This window comes from Manduca sexta, chromosome 15 (genome assembly GCF_014839805.1).
Source record: "Manduca sexta isolate Smith_Timp_Sample1 chromosome 15, JHU_Msex_v1.0, whole genome shotgun sequence".
Lineage (NCBI taxonomy): Eukaryota > Metazoa > Arthropoda > Insecta > Lepidoptera > Sphingidae > Manduca > Manduca sexta.
Window position 1 is genome coordinate 11,303,393 of NC_051129.1, and position 27,458 is coordinate 11,330,850.

A 27,458-nucleotide genomic window follows, 5' to 3' on the forward strand; every position below is an offset into this window, starting at 1 on the left:
TTAAAAATACCATCACGACTTTTTCTTCTTTAGGACTAGCTGATTTGTAACCCACCTATTTTTCCAGCTATGACGTCTCATATAACAGGGGAATTAGAAAAGAAATTAGGATAAGGCACTTCTAAAAATACAAAAGCCGCATCAAACAAGGGTTTTATACATCGTTGTGAATTCGCAAGCGCCGGTGGGCGGTTCTGTCGGTGAGTAACCACGCCGGCATGTGCCGAAAGTGCAGTGCATTGAACTGCACCGCAATGAAACTAGATGAAAAATTTACGATGGTTGTACTTGCTTGATCACGGCGTGTCCGGGGTTTTACTGCCCTTGGTTTAAAGCGGGCTGTTCATACGTCTAATTAGTCGCAGTATTGTAAATGAAAAATTGTAATACTTAGACCAGTAACTCTCACCAGGTCTCCCATATGATAGAGTTCGCCTGGGTAGGTACCACTGCAATGTTTAGTTCTACCGATAAGCAGCAGTGTGTAGTCACTGTTGTGTTCTGGTTTTAACAACATTGTAGCCAGTGTAACTACTGGACATAATACTTAACATCTTCTTTCTCAGGATGACGAGCGGAGTGGAATACCAAACAATACTTTGTTATTCAATGTGTTTATACTGTTAATGGGCGGTCGTATCACTTACCATTAACCGAAAAGCAAGCTGTTCTCGTCATTCAAATCAGTCAAAATAATAACAATAATAATTATTATGTTTTGATAATTATTGTATAGTTAAGTTTAATTTGGTTGCAGTGAACTATTTTCACAACAAGAATATAACAAAAAAAAGGAAATGCCGAAAAGTATTATATCACCACGATATTAAAGGCGACGGAGAGAGTTATAAGCTTTCAATGAAACAGAGTGTAAATGTCTTGAAATTTATTTTCTATATATTTAGTAACCAGAACAGAACAATAAATGTTACTCCAGATAATCATAGGTCAGGGTAGAGATAAAACATTTGTTTAACAAAATATTTCACACTCGCATTTCCCGCTTCAAATATTACTAAGATAAATGCACTGACGTCACATAACAAAAGATATTTACGCGCTCATTACATAACGCAGTAAATAAAAATGTCATCGGAGTCGCAAAACCGTTTCATCTCACATATTCCCGTGCGCACGCGCGTGGGCAGCTTTAGTTGAATAAATCGAACTATTGTAACAATGTCGTAAAAACTAGGTGATGTTAATGTCACCTTGTGTACCCTTGCAGGAATATTGAGTGGTCTAACATAGACCGCATTATTTCGCCCGTTGTCAACCTAAATAACCACCCGGATGATATCACGGACGTAGGAGTGGTGTCTCATTACGGACACCGTGGTATATTTACGCCGCGAATGCTTCGGTGATGTACCAGAAATCATTTTTAAAATACTGTTCTGCAGTGGCGACGAGTGAAAATATTTCTAAAGGTAACCCGAGGTAAAAAAAATGCTTTAGTTTACATTTCGCAGCCCATTTGAATACAAAAACTAAGACATACGTAAAAAAACCTGAAAGGGAAGCGGGTAGGAATTGGGTTGTATTGACGCTTCGCCACTGGTGTTCTGGTATCGATATAAGAAAAGCTGTGTCTGTGGATTAATAAGATCTGTTTAAAAATACCCTCTAAGCTAAATATATTGCTATATACTCAAGCCCATAGGGAAAAGCAGATGGGTTAAAAGCAACGCTGCTTGGCGCGTTAAGTGTTCGACACCTTTTCAGACGGAGTCTTTTTGATTTTATGGCAAAATTATCTCATTTTTAAATGGCAGACACATGGGCCATTCCTTCATTTGATAAGTGATATACTTACCAACTTTAGAAAACTAAAGGGATGGTGCTATCGACTTTTAAAAGAAACAAAAATAATTTGACATTCCATGATGCGCAATGCTAAATTCCGTCCACAAATTCCAAGTCCGAGTAAATTACTTTATTAATCTGAACACTGTATGTCCTCGGAAAGACATTGAATATCGTGTTTCAAAACCCATAAACCAATACAAAATCAAAAGAAATTCAGATCCATTGACGTATATTCTATAGACACGAACGTCCATATAAACTATTTGTTCAAAATGTGAACTAAAATGGCAACCAAAACGTCACTGTTATAACCAATGTATTCGCTTGAACAACAAATAATATTACTTATTTGACTAATATTTTATTGAACTCCAGGTTTACACTTAGACTAGGGTTTTTATATTATATTGACACCATACTAAAATCAGTTTAGATGGATGACAGTTCAATTCAGTTGAACACAGTGAATGTTCAGAATGCCAAATAGTACGTAGTACATATATATATCGATGTTCAAATCTAAACTAATTAAAGACAAACCCACTTCCTCTTCCACTGCCATATCCATATTGAAGTTAGGTTCCGAGAAATTACATCAAATTATAATAATAACTAGATACGGTTGTAATTAATTTTTACCGACTAATAAATCACGTAATAAATCCACGTATACAGAGTTGATGTTATCTGTTGCAACAATAAAACAAAAGACCGAAGACTAGTTGGAATGGACTTTTTTATCTGTGGGGTACTTATATCCTGGTTAAATTAAACATGGCGTCGCTTTATTGACATTGGCGTAGCAACACAGTGTTTGTAGCCATATAGTTATAAATAAAAACACAAAAAAAAACATTCACGTCGAATTGATAACCTCCTCCTTTTTTGAAGTCGGTTAAAAACGGCGACGAACTTCTACGACAATGCATTGACGATTGATTCATGTGTGTAGAAGAATAAATGGTTTAAATCAATTCGGAAACCGATAAATGGTGAATGAGTGCAATGGGTGAGAAGGAACGAAATCCTATCTTACTTTTTATTGAATGCGAAAGTTTGTGAAAATGTTTTGAGGTTTGTTAGAAGTAAACGCATAAGCCACTGAACGGGTTTGGGTAAAATTTGATACACACATAGACCAAGTCCTGGATTAACATATATCCTAACTTTATCCCGGTAATTTGTTCCCGTAATAAAAATAATTTTTAAATATTTATTTTTAGATGTCGCTGGCGTCGGATAGATGGCGTTATGTGTCTGTATGATGTAATTTAGGGTCTATTGTATCGTTGTATTACATCAAGTTTAAAATAAATAATTAATAATCAAATGATTACATTATCTGTCTAATACTTATAGCAAATAATAATGAGGTACTCGAAAAACGTGAAAGAGGCCCTAAAATTCCTAATACTCAGTAAATATATCCTTGAAAACGTCACATAATCTTGAAGTTGGCGTTACAAATAAATGTATATTAAGTAGTAACAGCTATAAATCTTGTATTTTATGTGCATGTCATGTTTATTGCGTTACGTGTGGTTATGTGCGTACGTAAGTTATTAGAAGAATGTTCTGAACGACCGAACACGTACTAATAGCTGTTGTATATAGTATTTAGAACTAAAGAAAATTGTTGTAGGACATGCGAATAAACTAAATAGTTATGAGTTTTGACCCTAAATTGTGTAACAGTAAGGGTCCATATAGCCCGATTCGTACCGGCTTTTCTTTATGTAGAATCTAATTATCATCAGAACGATTTGCAGATCGCATTTATGTATGTAAATAACAACGACACAAGTAAAAGAGAGGTGGATCAGTGACAGACTGCCATTGGCGAAGGGTCTCTACCTGATTCCTGTCCGCTTCCCTTTCTTTAGATTTTATGGAGAACCTAATTATCATCAGAAAGATTTGTAGACCGCATTTATGCATACTACCTATATGTTGTGTCGGGTTCTATTTGAGAAAATTTCACTCCTTCCTGCTGTGTAAGACTGGAGAACTATGAGTGTCTTCGAACTCGGAACTCCCCAATTAAAAATGTTTTTAGATACTAATATTTTGGTCAGTTGAAGAACTTTCATTTAGTATAGCCAACTCAGTTCCCACTTAGCCACGGAGGCTGTCAGCACTACTATTTCAAACCCGTTAAGCGGTCTTTGTTTTTACTTCTAACATTCAAATACCGAGGGGATAGAGGTATGTATCTAATGGCGGAACCTCGTCCCCCCTCCATTACAACTGATCAAAACCACTTTACTCGTCTGTACTTAAATATATAATAACATGTGTCAATTACTGGAAAAAAACTTTCAAACAACCGTACAAAAATTCACATTATTATTTTGATAATTAACGTAAAGTACTCACTTGTGCTCACGGCTTTGCCGGCGTGAAGGAGTTTTCCGGGATAAAAGTCCCGCTATATATTTTCTCGGGATAGAAAATAGCCTATAACCTTCCCACGGTCTTAAACTATCTCCATACCAAATTTCATAAAAATTCGTTCAGTAGATTTTGAGAAAATCGATCACATACAGACAGAAAAGGGAACTTTGTTTATAATATGTATAGATTATAGTGTCTAATACGTTGCGTAATTGGACACTTCACACTTTCACCTGTCTATATTGTTGTCCATTACCCATGATTTTATTTTCGGACCCCATAAATTCTCAATCTGTTGTATCCAAACCCGGTTGACCTCCGAATTCCCCTCGTTTTCTATCCCCTCTATACTTGTAGACGGTAAAATAACATTTAAATTAGCTTATTAGTTTTGTGTTTATTGTGCAGCGACATAGGGAAAGATGGAAGATTGGAATATGCATTGAGCATCTTATTTCTTAGAGCTTAATGCCACGCAGTACTGACAATATTGGGTAAACTTTTTTAATATTATATTTCTATTATTTTTATTATATTCTGCCGCTGAACAGCAGCGTGTAGTCACTTTTGTGGTCCGGTTTGAAGAACATTGTAGTCAGTGTAACTAATGGACATAATAAGACTTAACATCTCATGTCTCAGGACGGCGAGCGTAGTGGAATACCAAACAACACTTTATAATTCAAGGTGTTGGATGGTGTTTCTACTGTTTATGGGCGGCCATATCGCTTACCATCAGGCGAACGGCAAGTTCATCTCGTCATTCAAAGCAAAAAACCAAAAAATAGACTAATACCTGGCGGCCACCATCTAAGTGATTGACAGTAGTCATTAGTGAAGTGGTGTTAAATCTAGTAGATCCTGTATTGAGCTTACAGAAGCATGAATCAACCCTAAAGACCCAACCCCGGTAGAACATACCCAGAGCGTTATACAAAAAGTTTTTTACGTAATCACAAATTCATTTCCCCGACCGCTGACGGACGGTCGGTCACGGCATATAAATTTACTTAAATAATGAAATGAATTAATGTCGAGCGAGCATTAAAAAGTTCAAATTGTACGTAACGTCTGGCCTTGAGACGCGCGGGGGCCCTACTGTGAATGTACAGTGTGAGAACTAGTTATGGCCGGCCGGTTCATTCATAGCGGGGGATTTCAGAATTTTGAAGATAAATAGAAAATGCCCGATATGGCGATAGGCTCGCCCCCTATCACATCATGGGACGGAACATATTTGGCGAAAAGTGGGTGCCCTAGTTGCGCCTCTGCATACCCCTTCGGGGATAAATGCGTGATGTTATGTATGTATGTATGTATGTAGAAAATGGTTTTGGGCATTTGGAGAGGATGGATAGGAGACTGATAAAGAGGATATGTAAGGCGAATGCGGATGGAAGAGCCGGTAGGGATCGACTGCACCGAACCCTCGAATGTCAGATATCTGAAAGGCCAGGACATAAGTACTCTGACCCGGCGGGAATGCATGGAAAGATTGTTGAAGGTGGAGAAAGCAAGAGAAGTGTGCGAGAATCGTGCAAAGCGATAATCCATAATCTCTGCCTACCCCTATGGGAATGAGGTGTGTTATGATGTATGTATGTAAATAGAAAAAGGCGTTGTCTGTTCATCAGTGTCGTACTATTAAATTCCTGACCATTTTCTAGAAAAGGGGGAACCGATTGTACTTTGACAGACAGACGAAACACAACAGCCGTTATTGCTCTGGTTTTCTATGACTGATCTCGTTCTAGTCTAGTTTATTTGATTCTAAATCAGCGTCCATCCCTATTTTAAACTTTGAGAACAGGAATAAACAATTGAATGAAGTTCGAAATTTTTTAAGTGCTTTAGCATAAGTACTTCTATTTTAATAACAATATTATTATTTTATTTTTTAATGCCACTATTTCGAAAACCTGCAAAAAGGAAATATACAAATTATAAGATGACAACGTTTTATTACTGCGTGAAGTCTCATAATAATTCAGTTATTTTGTTTATTTCATACTTTCGCACTAGATGTTAACCATTTTTTATGCCAGTAATTCCTTTACATTGAATATTACAAATAGTAGGCATTTTATATTCATTACGTTATTGCTCCTTAGTCCTTAATATAGTCGTTTTTAACTTTTGTCGCTAGCTGTCGCTTTTCGGTATAACCACCCAATTCTTAAGAAACAGAGTCGTTTCATTTCACACAGAATGACGTATGGACAGTAACGTTTTCATTCCGCCGTATTCCTCCTGACCAAATTAGGAAATCTAACCAGCTGACACCGATGCAAGTTCACGGACAGATATTAACCCACGCAAATTACATAACATTACAATTGTAATAAACTTTGCCACGTTCGAAACTGTTTAATTAATTCCAAACATTTTCAAATTACAATGACTCGGAATTAATTTCTTGTGAATGAAAATGAATGGAATATTCAAATAGTTTTTTTTTCCACTGCGTCTCACAGACCGTGGAGTGTGCGCCATTTTAAAATATTTTGAATTTGAAATGTCGAGTATGAAAACATTGTTGATAACAATACCACACGTCTAATTATATTGTTAATTTATGTTAACTAGAAGTGTAAGGACCGGTACAGTCAGCCACAAAAAGAGCTGAACAAATAAGTACAAACCTTTATAAATAAAATAAAATAAATAAAACACCGAGTTCATAATTTACAGCGCTTTTAATATCACTTACTCGTCATATTTTTAAAACCTAGTTTTTGAATCGAGTACCTAGCGGCTCGCTGCCAGAATTCAGAAATCAGAATTAATCCAGAATTTCTAAGAAAACATACATTTTTCATTTGAATACATTATTGATAAGAAGCGAAAGTAAAAGGAACGTTCTTTTGTTATTATAAACGAATGAAGGTAAGAACGAAAGTAAACCTCCGCTTGCCTCCTCCTTTTTATTTAAAAAATCCTTTTAAATGTATTTTAATTTTAGTGTGTGGACTACGACTTAAATCCTCTCAGTAGTAGAATCGTGAGACAGTATATAATACAGGGTTGGTATTTCCAGTATATAAATATATAGGTATACAATAAAAATATCTAATCGCATACTTATATTATCAATGCCGAATGATGACACAACCAGTACGGCTTTCGTTACTACAAATCTAGTAATAACAAAAATTACAGTCTGATGCAACGGCGACGTGTGTTGAGTGTTGACATTTGTGAAGTTGACAATATGCGCCGTTCCAAATGTAAATGTCTAACTTTAGATACCTGTCAAAACATTGTCGCGTCTGAGAGGCCGACACGCTTCCGTGAGTTTATTCCCAAAAAATGTAAGTTTTTTTCAACAAACGCCGCATAGTTACCGTCGTCTGTTCGAGTGACCTCGAGCGCGGTCGTAAAACTAGTATAGCGAGGTAGTTTTGGATTCGGGCAGGTATTAAAATTCAGTAGGAAGCCAGCTGCCGCCCGGTGACCGCCCTTGACTTAGTACGCGACGCCGAAACTCGCTAATTGTCTAACTAGACGCGCCTCCGTCGCTTGGCGGCTACAAACATTTTTTATATAGCCTCTTTCGTGTAAGAGTAAAAGCGTTTGTGACTGGCCGGTTGTGATCGATGCCAGTTTTATGAAAAAAAAAAGCATAACAAAAGAGCGGGAATTTAAGCAGGGTTGACACTGCGGCGCGTGTGTGCGTATCTCGCCACGTACACGCGTCCGCCATATTTAGTTACCTGTCCGAGGCCGATCACCTCGAGTTTTAAATTCAGAATACTTAAAAGAGTTATAAAAGTTATTTTTAATTAAATTGCGTAGGTAATTGATCATAGACATTTGATGAAACACGTCGTAAAAGCTCGTGGAATGAACAATAAACCCGGGCCTCATTCAGTGTGCACACAAAAGAAACGTTATAATTTATATAGAAACTTTATAGTACGATTAAATCATCAGTCGTTTTATAATACTTGTTGGCATCATTAAAAATATATATTTCATGCTGAATGAAATATGCTAATTACTTATTTGGACTTGTCCTTTTGTCGGTTAACATTCCTTATTAAGATCTTGTTTATTTAATACGTATCTGAATGTTTAACGAAGTAAAATGGACATTTACCTGCGGATATTTTATTTTCATTTCATATTAACTACTTAAGAATCCCACATATTTTCAAGGCCTTAAACAATTGTTCAAATGATTAATCATTTAAGTATATACTAATAAATAGCAATCAATATTCATAGCTATTAAAAAAAAAATCTAGTGTACAACGATCTTAACACATCGGCATGTCCGAAAGCAACGTTTCACACATTTTATAGGCATTTTTAATGGAGTTTGCAAATCGATTCTAACAATGAAAATCGATCGTTCGCGTGTTTTGGATTTTTGCGTAATCTTAAAAGAGCTATATCCATTTTACGATGATTCACGTGATGAATGACTTATCTATTTTTGATGTTTGGAAAATAACCGCCATTGTTAACCCGAAAACGCATTGTCTACGTAATAGTCGTTTGGTTGTTAGTTTGGCTAGTGACGAAATGTATAAGCTAATGCCTACAATCACGGATTAGTGTTGTTTAGATTATGTAAGATTCTAGAAAGTTCGCTCTAAGATGATAGTAGATTTTTCGGAACGAAAGTTCCACTATGATAGTACCTACAATCTACATGATATAAAATTAATTCACGATATACTTAGTATAGGTCATTTTGACATTGCGTTACTAAACAAAACCATATACATATCTACTTGAAAATAACAGTTTACAATAAGTTACTCGAACCGTAAATGTAAAATAAAAAGTGTAATTTTTGAACAAAATAAAAGGGTAATTTTAATATTACACGCTTTATTACTTAGACAATTCGTTGGAGCGATAATATCACATGTTCAGTCAAAAATACAATTTACGCATAAGCCATTTTCGCACTAAAATGGTACAACAATCTAAAAATGAATACAGGAATTTTAAGGGAAAACATTCATTATTTATAGATGGATTTGGTACGATCGAAGCAAAAGGTAAAGGTTTCATTTGGTAACGCAATGTCAAAATGACACTATATATGACAAAATATTTTTTTGTTCTGATGATTCTACGCTTTCTTCTAATAAATCGACATCATTATCATCGGCTACAGGAAATTCACTGCTAAATATGGAGCTCCCCTAAAGATTTCTAAACAGGCCTGTCATAAGCAGACAGCATCCAGCGTGTTCCTACGACGTTATATTTACGCATTTGTGGCTCTAAAATTATATTTTAACTACAACGCCAATAATTCCATTTTCTAAATTACTATTAGCACATAACTCGAAACAAAAAGTAAATTAACTTAAAGTAAACAGAGCAGTTTGTAAAAAATGAAACTTTATAATTATTATTATGATACTAAAACCACATGAAGTAAAATAACTATATAAATGTATGCTTTGTAATTTGTATCTTATGTTTGTTTTTATATTGCTTGAATGACGAGACGAGCTTGCAGTTCGCCTGATAGTAAGCGATACGACCCCCCATAAACAGTAGAAACAATACCTTCAATTATAACATATATTTATATGTCTTTATATTATAATTTATTTATTTGTTTTAATATACCAATAATTGGTATTCCACTGCGCTCACCATCCTGTGACATGAGAAGTTAAGTCTTATTATGTCCGGTTGTTACATTAGCTACAAACCAGAACACAACAGTGACTATACACTGCTGCTTGGCGGTAGAAATAGACATCACGGTGGTACCCATCCAGATGGACTCTCACGTATGAAAAGTATATAGATCTGCGCTTTGGCCAAGTCTGTGAGCATGGGCTAGATCAACTGAAACAGAAGTATTAGTCACAAAATTATAACGCTTTGATTTTGTTCGATCGATGAAATTATAACTGAACCATGCCTAACACCGCCTTTACTTCCTACTTCATACAAAAGGTTATTTGAGGTATCATTTGTATTCAAGGACGACTGTGATAATTTATAAATTGTTAGGGGATTTTTTAATCTTTTTACAGTCTTTTAACTGATATCAAATGCATCAGGAATATTGTTGTTTGCTAGTTTTTCATTAGACCATCACCACCCCAATCGGGTCTTTCACATTATAATTTTGCTATATTAAATTATTATTTGGTTAAATAAGATTCATGGTATTCAGGGCTTGTTTCATAAGTTTCAAGTATACCTAGTCTTGCCATAAATATTGTAATAAAGAAAAAAGAAAATTGTTAACTGCAAATAACATTTATTACTTTTACAGTGTGTCAGTTTAATACATAAATATAAAACAATTAAAAATATAAAAAGCTTATTCGAAGTGGTCTCCATTGGCTGCAATACAGTCCTTTAAACGATGAGGCCAGTTATCAATAGAAGCACGCACTCTTTCCATGGGAAAATTCTTCACTGCCAATCGTATAGATTGTTTTAGGGACTCCAAATTATCATGGCGTTTAGAGCAAGCTGTACTCTCTAAAACTGACCACAAATCATAATCCAGCGGATTAAGATCGGGACTAGACGACGGCCAGTCTTCAGCTCTGATGAAGTCCGAAACGTTCGATTCCAACCAAGACTGCGTGGACCGAGCTTTATGACCCGGCGCCGAGTCTTGCTGGAAGGACCATACTTGGTTATTGAACATGGTGATGTTAAGGGGCTTAACTACCTTCTCAAGAATGGTATCTTGATACACTTGTGCCGATGTTTTGATACCTTTTTCACAAAAATATGGCTCAGTCACTCCTTCATAGCTAACACCCCACCAAACCATCACTGAAGTCGGATAATGTCCACGTTGCACTCTGTCGACTAATTGGGAAGCTTCCTTAGAGCTTTGAGCATAAATACGGTCATTTTGTTTGTTAAAATGTTGCTCAATTGTAAAAATTTTCTCATCCGTAAACAAAATTTTTCTGTGACCTCCCTTTGCGTACCGCTTCAGTAGTTGTTTCGATTTTACCACCCTATTCTTCTTTAAATTATCAGTTAAGAAATGGCCAGTGCGTCTCTTATAGGCTGCAAGTCCTAAGTCATCTTTTAAAATACGCGACATGGTTCTAGGTGCTATCTTCATTTCCCGAGATAAAATCTTTTGCTTTCGGACAGGATTTCTTCGAATTCTTTCCCTTACTGCTTTGACCACCTTTTTCGTACGAACACTACGTGGACGGCCAGATCTTTTTCTGTCACAAACAGAGGAGGTCTCATTGTACCTATTAATAGCCCGGTACACAAACATTTTACTAATACCAAGTGTATGGAGAGTTTTAAAAATTGCATTTGGCTCCATACCTACTTTGTGTAATGCTATCACAGCGATTCGGTTCTCTTTATCACCCCACACCATTTTAATATCGCAAAATATTTTACAATGTATTGGCGCCAAAATGAGAAAACACAATGAACAATCGTATAAAAATGACAGATTCGAAATTCAAATGTAATATTTTTTTATAATTAAGTGTAACAGTATTTATGGCCAGACTAAGTATTTATGACAGTTACCGATCAAACAGCTAATGTAGGTAGTACTCATTTTATTACTATTTATTGGCGAATATAGATTAGAGTGTGACTTTTGTATTTGGTCAGCTTATACGTTTAATGTCTATGTGACGAATAACATTTACTCAGACGTGAAACCCCTTAGTAACTGTTTTTACTATTAGCATTAGATCTCATAACGATGCTAAATCCAAGATGTCAATAAACACAAACAAAGCAACGCAAATCCACAAGTCACCGTTCCGGCAATCGTTATGCTCATTCCGAGCCGATCTACATTATTGTTTTTTTTTTTCACCGTACAAACCTTTTTATCACGTCGTGATGCCATTAAATGGCTATCATTGATGCGTGCTGCTCTATGCTTTTTGTTCTAATAAAAAACACGCATAGACAACTGACGCGTTCGCGCCAAAACTAAAAGACGTTGGCACCGGAGTCGGTACAAAAAGAATCTGTATTATTATTATGTTATTATTATAATTTCAATTGATAGTATTAAGAACATTTTGCACGCAAGTAGGTTTCTTTCCGCGTTATTTTAATAAAAAATACGTAAATACATCTATTATCTTGTTAGAAATATTTGAAAAACTAATGATAGATTTTTGAGAAAATATTCATAATGAAAGTAAAGTGTTTTTTTATTGTTTAAATATTTTCGTTAAACAGATAAAATAAAATAATTAATTATTAAGCGCGGGTAAATAGTTACTAACGTAAACTTATATTGACATACTTTTCCTTTATTATTGATTAATTATAAAAATCAATATTAAGTATCGTTAATATCACTACCGATTTTTTCCTCTACTATGTTAGCATGAAATAAAAAAGATGAGAGCATATCAAACGGTTCATGACTTCCATTAAAATGGCGTATAATAATGATTTGGCGTCGTTAATAAAATCACGATGTGTGTACAATTAGACGGTAACCGATTACTGATTACTGGCTAATGACGTCACTAGCCATGTTATTTCACTTAATTGAAACTAAGTTTTTTACTGCTTTTATAATTATGCATGATAATATATAAAATAAAAATTGTAATTGAGTCTGGAATATACTATTTGGACTTATTTAGTTGTTCAATTATATATAGTGAAGTTTTATACGATGTTCAAATAAAGTTCTAAACTACGGCTTTTGTGGTTCATCATCATCCGCCCATACAAGAAAATTCAAAGCAAATATTCCACACAAAACTGTGTATCACCAACATTCATATTATTCTATATAGGAATAATATAGTTATATTTCACTTTATGGATAGTAAAATACGAATATAAGTATCAAGAAACATCAAAGGAGCTTGTTAAAGTCAAATCAAACGCGAAATGGAAGCTGATCACTGTCAGACTGTCAGAAAAATATGCTCTTAAATGTATCACGTTTGTTAATAACAATACCGCCGCATTTTATACGTCTTAAGAGGTAAAGATTTATTAGGTATAGCTTTCACAAAAGAAAAAGCAGTCCGTGTTACTTAGAGTTAATAATATAATTTTTTTAAATATTATTTAGAATCTGCATTTTTTACTAACTGTTTATAACTCTACTATGTATTGTTTATGTTGGTTCTATTTTCACACTTATTATTTACATATTAAGATATATCATTCCAATACGATATGCGGCATGGCCCGTTCCCTGCCTCTCCATCATCACCGATGATAATATTCCGATGGCACTCAACCAAGTGTCAGTTTGAAAATTTTGAATTTAGAATACAAATCATACGATACGATTTTATGACGTAAAAAATAATTTTGATAACGACATTTGTTAAATATTTTTTTTTCATTCGAAATTTAAAAAGGCGATTTGTGGAACTAACTACATACAAATTTCCTTTTAAAATCTAAAATGACATACTGTATTACAGTGCTACGAACAAAAGCAAAAGAAACTATAATCGTTCAAGCGGACGTCTCTAGTGCCAAAATCGTTTGGCGCGCATTTTTTACGCGGTCTGTTTACAAGCGTGTTTTGTTATTGTCCGTGAAGGTCTATGAACCTGAAGCCAACCTGTCGGTGTCTGTAGACTCGTGGGAGTCTGATGGCGGCGCAGGCACGGATTTGGATGCAGCTGAGGGAGGTCAATTGATATTCATCAAATTTTTTATTGCATTTTACGTTATGTAATTGGAATGTCTTTTATTATTGTTTGTAAACCCACATTCATCAATGTTTAGAGTGTAGAGTTATAATTTGAATTGAATTGGGGTAGCTAAGGTGGAAATGAAATAAGATTTAGAAGGGAAAATTAGAGTCGAAACGTTACTCTAAGACGCGTGTATAGAGAAGATGGTGCAAAAACAATTACTCGTAATTTGTACATCATAGGCGTTTAGTGAGCCGAGAGTCTTCAATTTTAGTCATATATTTGGTTAAAGTAGATCTTTAATAAATTACGGCTACACAAGAATATTATATAACAACCTGAAAATGAAATTTTTTACAAAAAATATTTTATTCAGCCAACGACCCACACAAAAGCACGCCAAGTCCGGCCCAGACCATTCATCTACGACTGTCAGTCGGTACTCGTAACGCAGTGCTATCGACAATTTTGACGTGACGTGATTGAGAGCCGTTGAGTCCGTGTGAAGCCATACTTTATAATCGACACCTCGTTTGATACGCTTAAGGTATGGTTCCGAACGTGACGACAGCGATCTGTCGCAAATATTTGATGTAATTATGAGTACTAGGAGTGCAATCACAGGGGCAGTAGACAACATAGTTTTTACAATCGTTAACTACAATCACTACATAGTATAAAACAAAGTCGCTTTCTCTGTCCCTATGTGTGCTTAAATCTTTAAAACTACGCAACGGATTTTGATGCGGTTTTATTTAATAGATAGAGTGATTCAAGAGGAAGGTATATATGTATAATAATAATAACATCCATTAAATAGTCAGCATTGCACCCGTGCGAAGCCGGGGCGGGTCGCTAGTAAATAATAAAATATCTTTAGTTATATAAGTGACTTAAGTAATAATTAAATATTTTCATATAACTTGACTTATCATAAGTGGAATTAGTTTCACTTACGTGATGAATAAAGCATTTTATTTATTTATGATAAAAAATGTACGAGAATGAATGATATATGATTCCCATACATTTTCCAGAGAAAGGCATGTTGTTCACGGCCCCAGACGATGTAACAATTAGATTTAGACTTTGGAAACCAGTAATCGCTTTATTGTTCTATTAGTGAGGCCCATAAGTTAAACTAATGGGCAGCCATGTACCTATAATTTGATTCTCAGATTATCAAAGTTGTTAAGAAGCCTGCAATATGATAAAAATGGTATCACCGTATTGGAGACTATTTATTGTATCATTATGTGACGAAAACGTGTTAGACTGACCGACTATATACTATACTGACTGACTTGTAAATGTCACTTCATCAGGAACAAAACAGTTTTTTTAAATGTAACCAAACATTGATCCATTTACATTTTTTTTATACGGGCACTTCGAATTGATCCCACTGCACCAGATCGTAAGTGGAGTGGGGTCTAAAGGAATGCCGAGTGACGAGAGATTACCCCTCGACAGTCGCCACAATTATGCCGGCCTGTTGGAACCGAATATACAGATGCTATGGCAACGCGATACACTTATGTGGGCCACTATGGCGGGTTTTAACACCTTGTGTACTTGGTCGCTATCCGAGCGGATATAAAACATATCCTACCAGCAAAACATTGAGCCACAGCAAAGAACATTCTACCATCGGTAAAAAATTTGCGACAGCAATCTACATGCAGTTATCCGCCGCAGTCATGTTCGGAACCGTACCTTTACCGTTCTGACAGCTCACTTGACTGCATTGGTCTTTTTTACTTAAAAAATGGGGTCGTGATTCGTGACCCGGTTGGTCAGGGCATTGCATCATGACTTTTAGCCGGCCCAATTAGCTCCAGAGTGGGAGTGCACGCCTGAGAGCGTGGTTCTGAGTTAGATTCACTGTAATTTGCAGCGTTTTTAATATACTGATATATTTTTTATGACTGGTTATTGCAAATTATATCTTATAATCGTGAAGTTTGTGACATGTCCGGATGTTTGCCAGAAGAAAACTCAGTAATGGCTAAATCGATTTGGATGAAATTTAATCACCGGACCGTGTCCTGGATTAGTCTTTTATCCCGGTAATTTGATCGTGTGGGAAAGATTTGAATTTAAATCAGGTTTTAAATCGATGGCGTTCATGTCGTTCTGGTAGTGTTATGGATCACTACAATGATTTAAAGGTTTTAGTAGCGAGAAACGCCTTTCACGCGGGCGAACTAGGCAACTCCTAATGTACAAAAATATTTAAAAGTACAACTAGACATCCTTTACAAAGTGCAAAAATGTGGCGCAATGACCGACGTTTCACTATTCAGTCTGTCTATGAGACAACGTTTAAATTTCGAATACAAATTCGAATTAATTATCCGCAATAAAGCATATCAATTACAATCGAAGAATTAAGCGACACAGCAAAAGTCAACGTTTAGTTAATAAGTTTAAAATTTTGAAAAGTAATTTCAAATTTCGAACACTAATGAAAATTTCTTCTAAAAGTTCCGCGAATCTAGTCTGGTCATTGGTCAAATTACTGCTGATTAGCATTTAGAAATAGGTACAATTCGTATTTTAATTTGTCTGACATTTTGATATAAATTGACGAATATTTCTTGATGGACATAATAAATTGGGCAATCTAATTATTAACTTAATGATGTCTACAAAAATGTTTAATTTAAAATATCTTTGTATCGACCATCGATTTTATATTTCGAACAATTTATTCATTATATAATTCACCATTCCAAATGATTTTAAAAAGATAATTATATTGTTTGTTTTTTTTTAAGAATATCAATTATCTGTGTACACTAATTTATTCTGGTTTCTTATTTGCAGATATGATAAATTATTTCTATGAATCGATTAACGTTTGGTAACCTAATATTTACATGTGCGCAATTAAGCCTTCAAATAAATTATCTGTTTTTATTTGTCAATATAATGTTTTTATTTGAGACTGAAACAATAAATTTTTCTTGATAGTAAGTGATCTGTGTTAGTTTGCACAGCGTAGCTCACACTAAAACAGAAGTTAAATCTCATTTCTATGAGTTTATTACACAAAGATCAATATAACCTTTTTTGTTCATACCGTATCGCTTAAATCTTTCTCTCCGATGACTTAATTCATTAGATTCAACCCGAGTACATTTAGAAGTTGTTGACCCCATCGCTTACACGATTTGCAGACATCACGAAATATATCGCAGCAGGCGTCGTGCGGTTCCGTTGTTATACACATCCGGTTAAAGGTTAAATATGTTGTCGTATGACCTACCGTAATATGCGGCCGGTTATAGTTACCGGCTCGGGTGAAGGATGGGGTAACAAAGAAAAAAACAACGGGACGGCAGGTGCGCCACCGACATAATACAGGCTGGTGCAAATAATTTTTTTGTTTAAAAGAAAAAACGTTTGAATTTTTAAAAATGGAATCAGTTTTTTAATTATTTTTTTTTTATTTACTCATGCATTTACTAGGTAACATACCTACGTCTATTTACATTATTTTTATAGTCTTTTTATTACGTACTGTCTTGTGCTTTTTTAATAAGCTGAAGTTTTTTCAAGTCACGATATCAATCCGAATGTAAAAAATTCTATAATAATATTATGTATATTTTAATCGGAACGGAACCAATATACTAGTAATGATCGATTTCTAACATTACACGAAATACCTTTAATTACAAAATCGCCTAAGTGAAGAGAAAGTTCCGATGCATGTAATACGTCGTAAAAACTAATCGGTCATTTACACGATTTTACTTATTTTACGACTTTTTTGGTGAGAATTTTTTTTATACTTACATCAAATATGCGGTTTTACTTTTTATGTTGATGTCAATTTAGTGGCATAGGGGCCATCCATAAATTACGTCACACTAGGGAGGGGGGGAGTCTCACAAATGTGACCAGCCGCGACAAATGAAATTCGTGTGACTTAATTTATGGATGACCCCATAGGAAGTAAAAAAAATTGTGTTACCAAAATATACATGGAGGTGTTTAAAAAAAAAACTTTGTTAAGTAATAAAGTGGTTTTTTTTTTGTGTGGCGAATGAATCCATTTTGGTAAAAATAATAAACTACTAAGAACTCAAAAAGAAAAATACCCTTTTCTCTGAAAAGCGCCGTTGACTACTCTGTTATTGCAGATTTTCGTGTGGGTGTTAAATTTAATTGTTACCATTTTTTATAAAACGATAGGCTTAAATTTAAAATATGTAATTACATTAACAAAATCTGAGCTTTAAAAATACAAAAACATATTTATACTTAAAAGCAAATTCCTTGGCCTCACGTCACTGTTAATTAACAATTTGGAATCTCCAATTTGTTTTGTGGTCTCTGGAGTTATATCTGAGAATGGTACCAAAATAGCGTTGCACCTGTCACGGTCCTTCAAAGCTTTAGCTGCACACCGCCGTGCACAGGGCCGTGGCAGTGACATTTTCTGTGAATATTGTTTGACACTGACTGACATTGTGTGACAGGTGATAATGTGGGGGCGCGTTAAAGTCTATTCACAAGTATGTTGTATGTTTGTTGCTTCAAGGCCTGTATACTAGTAGCCAGGACTAGAAGGCTGTATGGCTAAACTATTAGACTAGAAGATGGCGATGCCTCATCTAGCAATTTTTATTTAAATCAATAAATATTTTTTTTAGTTTGGTATGTCTTATTTTTCTAAATCAGTATTATTTTAGTAAATCGAGCACATACAATGTACTAGAGTTGACCAATCTAAATCAGTTAATTAATCTAGTATTTTATCGAGACCACCCTTTATATAGGAGGGTGCGTCCCGGGAACAGGTGGGATGCGTACCCCACGCGCCGTTCGCGTGTCCCGCCGCCGCTAAATTCCCGCCGATTTCATTCCCCTGCCTTAATATCAATATTTGTGTTTTGGAGCGTCCTTTTTGTTTTCAATTTTGTGTTCCAATTTTGAAATCGCGTGTTGCCCAAGAAGAAAAATGTGATACGGACCTTTTTGTTCATTGGCAGCGTGCTTCGAGAATTCAGTGTAAATTGAATTCGATATTTGCGGTAAGAAAAAAAACAACGTAAGCTGCGCAGGATTAGCCTTAGAACTCGATACTCCGAAATGACCGCTGCTTTATATCACGAAGTTATTTTCCTACGCCTAGATGAGTATTTACAAAAACTCACGATTGCATTATTTCTGTGCATTTTTAATGATTTCGGGGTTCTATAATAAATCTATATTGGTGTTAGGTGAGCTATGTATCAAATAGCAGAACCTCAGCACTCCGATGACCCATGATTATAAATAATCCACTGTGAATTATAATCACCATCATCATCATCGGACGCAGGATGTCCACTGCTGATCTTGGGCCTTCCCCAAAGATATCCTAGTCGATCTATTGGAAGCGACCCGCATCCAGCGACCTCCTGTAACTTTTATTAGGTCATCATCTATCCACCTCGTGGGTAGACGTCCGACGCTGCGTTAGCTAGTTCGTGAATTATAATAAAGCTTACTTTGTGAATTGTTAAAAAAACTGCTGAAGTCGCATAGTTTTGGTTTTCCGTCCCTCTTCTACAATACCTTGACCTCCAAAATACTTCATCACTGATGTTAATTTCATCCGAGAATCAGACTAGCAAGGTGTAAACACAGATAGCATTCCTGCCTAATTGGATCAAGCGTTGTCCATTCCGAATGGTCCGACACGTTGATGGTGGCACGCGCTCACCACCTGCTGTTATAAATGTTTTTGTACGTTATAATGAGCATTACCACCCATTGGTCTAGTTGTGTACATGAGCTCGAAGAGGGACTGGGTTCGATTTTTGGATTAGTTACTGAATTTTATTTCGTACGATATTACTGTTCGATGTTAGAATTCATGCTTGATATGTTCTATATCACGAGACGGATATGGGAACTCGATGAGTGGTGGAGATATACTGAGGGCAAAGACGTCTGAGCTATAATTATGAAACAACCCTATCACTATTCCAGCCAAAAACCCATACACATCGATATATATGTACTACGTATTAGATTTGGCGTTCCGAACATTCACTGTGTTCAACTGAATTGAATTGCAATCTATTGAAACTGAATTTAGTATGGTTAACATTGGCAGCTTGTGGTTGTGTACCGAGTGGCGCTCATGATATAAAAACTCGAGTCTAAGTCTAAACCTGGATTTGAATAAAAAATATTAGTCAAAAAAGTAAAATTATTTGTTGTTCAAGCGAATAAATTGGTTATAACAGTGAAGTTTTGGTTGCCATTTTAGTTCAGATTTTGAACAAATAGTTTATATGGACGTTCGTGTCTGTAGAATATAAGTCAATGCCCATACACTAACGTTTAAAAAAGCCTTAACTCTACCCAAGTTTGAATCGAAGACATAAGCTGCATTGGATGCAGCGACACGTTTACGTAACATCCTAACTCGGACGATTGATACGAGAGCCGACGGCTATTTATGTTCGGCACCTGCTCCCTCTAAATGGGAATAAATTATTATAATCAACATCTGCTTAGAACACGAGTAAAAAGTGTTCTCACTGTATCGGGGAACGTCATATGCCGTTTTGTTCGGGACCGATGTGATGGTACTGTCGCAGTGTGGACAATGATGGTGTGCGAAATTTTTTTTTATGTTTTTGGGTATCGGTTTCCGCAGTCAACACTGGAAGAAACCAGCGAATGGGATTATTGAATCTGGACTTTAGGGACCTGGTGGAAAGTTGGCAGGGGTTATCTGTGGAAGGGAAGTGTGGGGAAAGGATAACCCTCTTAGGATGGGAGGAGTGAAGAAGGCTAGGAAATGTTCGCGAGTCTGGACTGTGTACCTATGGCCGCGGCAAACGTCCTCCCATGCATGGATGTGCATCGGTGTGGAGACCGAGCGTAGAAGAATTGGCTTGAGGTGCGATGTAAGTATTGCTATATCAATTTCTTTATCTAAGTCGATATCGTTACTAAAAGTTGTATGATAGTAAAAAAATATACGTGGGATAAAATTTTTCAGTTTCTTGAAAACGTCTAACAATAATTTTAAGTTTGTTAGCATTGAAAAGATATATTTTTTAATAAATAAGATGAGTGTTTCCTTGAAAACATCTGACAATAACTTTTAGCTGTTAGCATTTATTTATAATATAATGCGTGCGTTCTCGGTATAGCGTCTCTGTGGGTAGTCAGACTGTAATCTAGCTTGGGGCGTCATTCCGTGAATTTTAAATAAACATACTAAATACGTCTGGGTACATTCAAAATAAAGATATTGTTAGTATATTTGTTAGCTCACAATGTGCGCGCGATTTGACCGCAGTCGTAATGTTCTCGAGTTATAATAAACGTTGTTTATCCATCGACCTTACTATTAGCAGTTATTTATCAAGTTATTTGTAAATTTCACATTACCAACTTCAATGGCTGAGAGCATATTAATTTATTAGCACTTGTTTGGCGCGTTCTTATTATGTCAGCATTTTAAAGCTATAAAGAGACATTATTGTCAATGGTCATGAACTCACCGTGAACTAAGAGCCATGGTGTCTGTAATTTTTTAATGCTTGTTGCTGTTTCTTGTTGTCTCCCTAATATCAGGGAAGTCAATGTGAAAAATTATCCAAGATTGGTAAAATGGGCTTACTGCATTTGACTAATTGTCAGGGATGGTACAACGCAGCGTAACCAGCGCTGGTAAATACTGCTCTGGTGAAAAAATTTATGCAGAGTTAACTGTATGTGTCGAATAATTTGTATTTTATGTATATCAATTTGGCTTTTTTCGTCACTTACATGGTATTTGTACCAGATCCGCGATGTTCTTCTATCCCCGACTGAAAAGTACTTTCCCCGACTGAAGCTACTTTTGCACATAAGATTCATACAGAAACCTATACATCGAAACCGAGACGTAGCATTTCAAAGCAAAAGCCAAATCATTATCAACCGTTGGGTCTAGATCTTAAGGCACTAATCGAACCTGCCCGACTCCCTTCGCCACCTACGCGATTACCCGTAACGAGATATGTTAAAATTAATAGCAAAACAAAAACAACTATTCCTTATTCACCCTTCATTAACGCCGTACGAACTACCGCAGCGGTTCGCGTGATAGGGTAATAGCCTACGGTTAAAAGTCGACTGTCTTCTTATTGTAATAAAGGTGTCGCGCGCGGTGCGCTTTGTGTTTTTTGCTATGCATAGATTAAGCGATGTTAAGAATAATATTCGATCTTAAATGCCTTGTTGGCTTTGTAATGAGAGACTACTCATGAAGTTTCGCATTCGACCCTCAGGTCGGGTAAAATAATATTGATCAGGTTATCAACAGATTAACTCTTACTACGGGACGTAACACTGGATTTAGGATATTTAAATGAAATATATTTCTGAGTGCACTCTCGTATCCGTATACTGTTTTTATATCTCTCCTGTCCCCATAAAAAAGTAATAAACTCAAAACAGTAACTGGTAGTATAAGATAGGTTAAAAACTGTAACAACTGCCAGCTCTACCTGAGTTGATCCTTTTTTGTTAGTCATGAGCAGATGTTCAGTTTTGAAAGTTGAAACTACTGACAGCATTGATTCCTTTGAAACGTTTCAATTAACGCTATATACTTTTGTGTTCCCTTTATTGTAATAATATAATAATGATTACCTGATGGATAGCACAATACAGTTATGTATTGTCGATTGTTGAGAAGTTTCTCGTGGTCGTTGGTATTATGCCGGCCTGTCTTAATGGATATGATGTGTTAATTTTAAGGCAAATGTTTCTAACCGTTGAAAGTAAGTACCAATTGTCTCATTCGTTTATCCGATTAACATAAAATACATTTATCATATTAAAAAGTATTTAGTTGAAAGATGTTAATTAAATATTAGCCAACATTGAAAAACTTGGTACACAGTATTGCTAAACAAAACACTTACAATATCTAGCACAAAAATAATATCGATCAACTGGTAAGAAAAAAATCGAACTAAAAATTAAATTAAATTCACCAATAATTACCGAACATTATACACGCGCATACGCGCCGCCATCTTGCGCTATGGATGCACAAAAAACGTAAACAAGCCTGTTCACCTGCGCGCTGTGATTGCCAGGTGCCTGGCAGAGCATCTGCGCACGTTTTTAAACCAAACTGCACCTTTGAGCCGATGCAACAATTTTATAATGCATGTTTTATTTTAATTGCTGATAGTTTTAAACGCGTAGGAAGCCTAGATAAGACTTTTGACATTATCGCTGCGGTATTTAAACACCGCTATATTTTAAGAACTTTCTCGAAATAGACTATTCCATATAGAATTTTAGGTTTATTCGGGTCTTGTTGTTTATGAACAGTGATGATTGTCACCAGAAACCGACGGTTTTAATGCCAACTCTTTCATAAATAATAGTTCTAAATTTGAATTTTAGTCTTTCCAAGGCCTAATGTAGAACGTGCATGATTAGGTTTTTCTCAAAATTAATACTCACCTTTAGCTCTTTCTCAAGAGGTCAATGTTGTGTATATAATAATGAATAGTAAATTGGATGCTAATCAACAAATTAATACGTGCGGTAAAAAAACCGCGCGCCCCCGCCCACTAATACATCAATCACTAACCCGCGCATTAATGTACCGTTTTTGAAAATGTCGTGCTACGAGCAAATTACAAACAAATGAGTGGATATTAAACGTGTCCGTAATTCTTGTTCGATTAGTTGTTACGACGTCACCTGTCCGTTTAGCATTTCGGGGAAAAGTGACCCCTATTTGCAAGTAACGTTAAAATAGTACAGTTATGTTTTGCACCTATTTCAAACATAATATTTATGTAAATTAAGTTTTTACACCTTATTTATTGCGATAATTGACGCTACGCATTAACTTTAGTGTGGCCTCAGATTAACAGTATTACAAAATAAACACTACAGAATATTGTTTTTAATAACTAATGCAAAGACAGTAGTTATTAAATGGCATGTATTAATATCTGAACAAAATTTTAGTATTTCGAACATATGTGCCTGCCACCATGCACTAGCCCTGCGTAGTGGACTAAGGCCTAAACCCTCTCAGTCGTAGAGCAGCCCGTTTACAGTAGTAGTATAGTACATAATATACAGCTCGTGCTACTCTAATATTACCTGTTGAATAGCAGTAAGATAGTATGATATACAGCTGTTGTTATTAATATTACCTGTTCACACTTGAGCCAGAGTATGACGGTGGATCCAGGTTTCCGCAGCTGTCCTTCGGTCTGTTTCTGCTGCTCCAGGATCTCGCTGTGCCGCTTGCCAGTCTTCAACCACACCTCTATAGCCCTGAGGACAATATAATAATATGAACAAATTTATGCTTGGTTGACTGCGTTAGTGGCGTATTTTTTTTTATTGCTTTGAATGACGAGCTGAGCTTGCCGTTCGCCTGATGGTAAGCGATACGACCGCCCAGAAACACCATTCAACATCTTGAATTACAAAATATTATTGGTATTCCACTGCGCTCGCCATCCTAAAACATGAGGTGTTAAGTCTTATTATGTCCAGTAGTTACGCTGGTTACAATGTCCTTCACACCGGAACACAACAGTGACTACACACTGCTGCTTGGCAGACAGGATAGACATTGCGGTGGTAAACCACCCAGGCGGACTCTCACATATGAGAGACCTACCACCATTATTAGTAGTATTAGTAGTTGTATTGCGTACGCCCTATAAATTTTGCTCGGACATTTCAGATTCGAATCCCCGTTCGGATTAATTGATATTGGGTATGCTCAGTATTAGCCTAGAGTTCGTAATCGTGTCCGTTAAATAGCAGAACGCTTGCTTCTATTGTATGGGAATAGACATAGTTGTCAAAAAGTGACTATTATGATACTTCCACGGGCGCAGCTACCGCTGTATCAGTCGCATTAGTGATACGGGGCTCTCGAGCTTTGGGGCCCCTCTTGGGCCATACCTACTTTAAACTAAGCAGGAGCCCAAAAGTTCGCACTGCCCTGAAGGGACCCAACAAATTAAAATACATAACAAAAAAATGTTGTTATGTATCAGTGGTGAAGCGTCCACACAACCTGATTCATACCGCCTTCCCTTCTAAGTTTATTTACGTCCGTCTTAGTTATTGTTTTCTGTTAAAATGGCAGCGATGTGTTAACTAAGGCAATTCCTTTTTTGCATCGGGTTAATTTTGAAAAATTTCACCCTTCATTGCTATGTATTTAATACGTTCGCTTCCAACATCAAACTATCAATCACGGATAGTAACAAAGCTATTATAGTAACTAGTTTTTACTCAAAATTCAATCTACGCGTATCGTATGGCTTTGACATAATCGCAGTGTACATTTCAATACACAGATGCCTTATAAATGCAAGATTGCGGTGAGATCCTTAGAGAACTAGTTTCGGTGAGTGTGCGTCGCGGATCGAACATCACCGCGTTGGAACTCAGATCAATTACACTATTGTATAAGTTACAATAAGGATATTAAGGTGCTGTTTCACATTCTGAATTAATGCAACTCGTCACATAAACCGACTAAATACAAAAGTTATACTTTAATTTATACTCCCAAATAAACGGTAATAGCGAAGCTGATGATAGCTATATTATAGCCAAGAATTTCGATCAAATCAGCTTTGAAAATAAAGCCCACATCAAAATCGGTCCTTTCGTTAAGGATAGGTAAGACGTACGGTACATCGTAAACTAAAAACAGCCTTCTTTTCCGTCGGACTTTATAAATGATAATTGTCAAAAATTACACGAAACTTGTAAAACAAGCATTAAGAGTTGAGAATAGTTCTTATTCTGAGTTTTGCGTTGAGTATATTCCTGGAGTCATAGCTTTTACCCGGCGCTTTGTCTATTTCTTTAATTAGTCTAAAAGTAACCAAAGTAAAATACAGCTGATACTATTGTTGATAGATGGTTTATTTTTTTAAAATCGTTCCAATCGTTTTGAGCAAAGCTCGCATAATCAAACTGAAAAATTATAATATATTTGTAAATTCTCAAATATTAGTATAGAAAACGCTTCAGACTTGGTGGTTATTTAAAAAAAAGGTTTAAGTAACGACTTAAAATTATTTTTTAACCGACTTCAAACAAGGAGGAGATTATTAATTCGACGTGTTTTTTGTTTGTTATTCATATAATAATGGCATCAACAAATATAGCAACGTTTGCTGTTTTTTCTAAAGGTCGTGTGATCTTATACGTACATATATTTCTACGTATGTACGTTATATTCATTCATTAGCATCGTATTTTGCAGGGTATAAGCCGTGTGTGCACTGTAAACAGGGCAAATCAACATAAGGTAAGTTTCACACCTGCGTTAGATTGAGTAATATAGAATTAAATACGCATACCAATAACTTTACATTATTCCAGGCCCATAAGTTATTGTAAATGGAATTATTCCAACTGGAAACTACAGTTGCAGCTGGAAAGCTTTTATATGTTTTTCTTACTTGGATGTCAAGAATAAATTATAATATTATATTATATACGACAAAAATGTATGAAAAATATACAAAATAATTGAATTTATTTTTAATGTAATTTTTTCTTATACGATACGTCAAAGTTACACTGCACCCGATAGTAAGTGGAGTGGTGTCCAAGTCTATACATATTATATTGTATAGTACAAGTGAAAATTTTGTTTTCATTTTAAGTTAAATCATCAAATACAAACTATTTTTAACATTATAAACACTGTGTTAATTTGAAAAAATTGCATCATCCATATAGCTTCGTAGTTCGTACCTGGTAAACAAGGATACTCTTTTACTACATCACACCTATACCGAAATCTGATCATTTCACACTTCTGCCTATCCTTGAAAAGTCCATTTGTGTTACTTTGAATTACAATAATTGGCATAATATTCCGAGCCATCACGCTCAGACGAATAATGACTGATTGTTGAGTGTAGTGTCAATGGATGTCGTAATGTTCCCACGACACCTCTATAACGCGATGTAAACAATGTAATGGCTCTTGTGACAGTCTCCGGTTACTTAACAATTTCGTGATGGCCCACAAAAAGTAAGACATATCCTCCGAATGCTGTCGAAAGTTTGGGCCGCGTTTAGTACTTGAGTGGCAAGTGGAGTACTGTCCTGTTTTTTTTAAATCTTGCTTGTAGCTTGGTCGTTATTTCATGACTATGTCGCTTCGTAAGTCCACTTTTACCCGTGCCTACTAGCTTTTGATGATATCAAAATATTTTTTTAATAAAGCCCTAGCCTCTTCCGATACAGGAACGGACAAAAAACTATTTATACTGCCCACATTATAGCTCAAAATATGAGATCCACTCCGCACAATTGTCTCGTTTAATAGACTAGTGTCACTTCTAAGTCCTCGTATTTTTAATGACTTTTCAGATAACCTTAACATTTGCAGTGAGTATTATTGGTTTATATTGTATCTTCCATCACTACAACTTCTGTAAGCCAGGATCGGCAGTGGCACGCATTTTATGACACCGAGCGATGATGCTCGGCGAGTCACAGGGAAAACTAATTTGTCATTATCCCTCAACGAAATTAATCAAATAGAAAGGTAGAGAGGAGTTGGAAATATTAATTGATCACTTCTCTCTATATCGGGAGACAAAATAATGAACTAAG

General features: G+C 35.8%; 1 protein-coding gene across 1 annotated transcript in view; it reads right to left on the minus strand.

Annotated features, from left to right (window-relative positions):
* The window catches only part of LOC115450099 (tRNA dimethylallyltransferase), a gene marked incomplete at its 5' end in the record, with an annotated part of 43,825 nt that extends 19,697 nt beyond the window's left edge, over positions 1-24,128 (minus strand). The window contains 1 exon segment of the mRNA XM_037439026.1: positions 24,005-24,128. Within this exon segment, the coding sequence (XP_037294923.1) occupies positions 24,005-24,128 (124 nt within the window).
* Between the last annotated feature and the right edge of the window lie 3,330 nt (positions 24,129-27,458).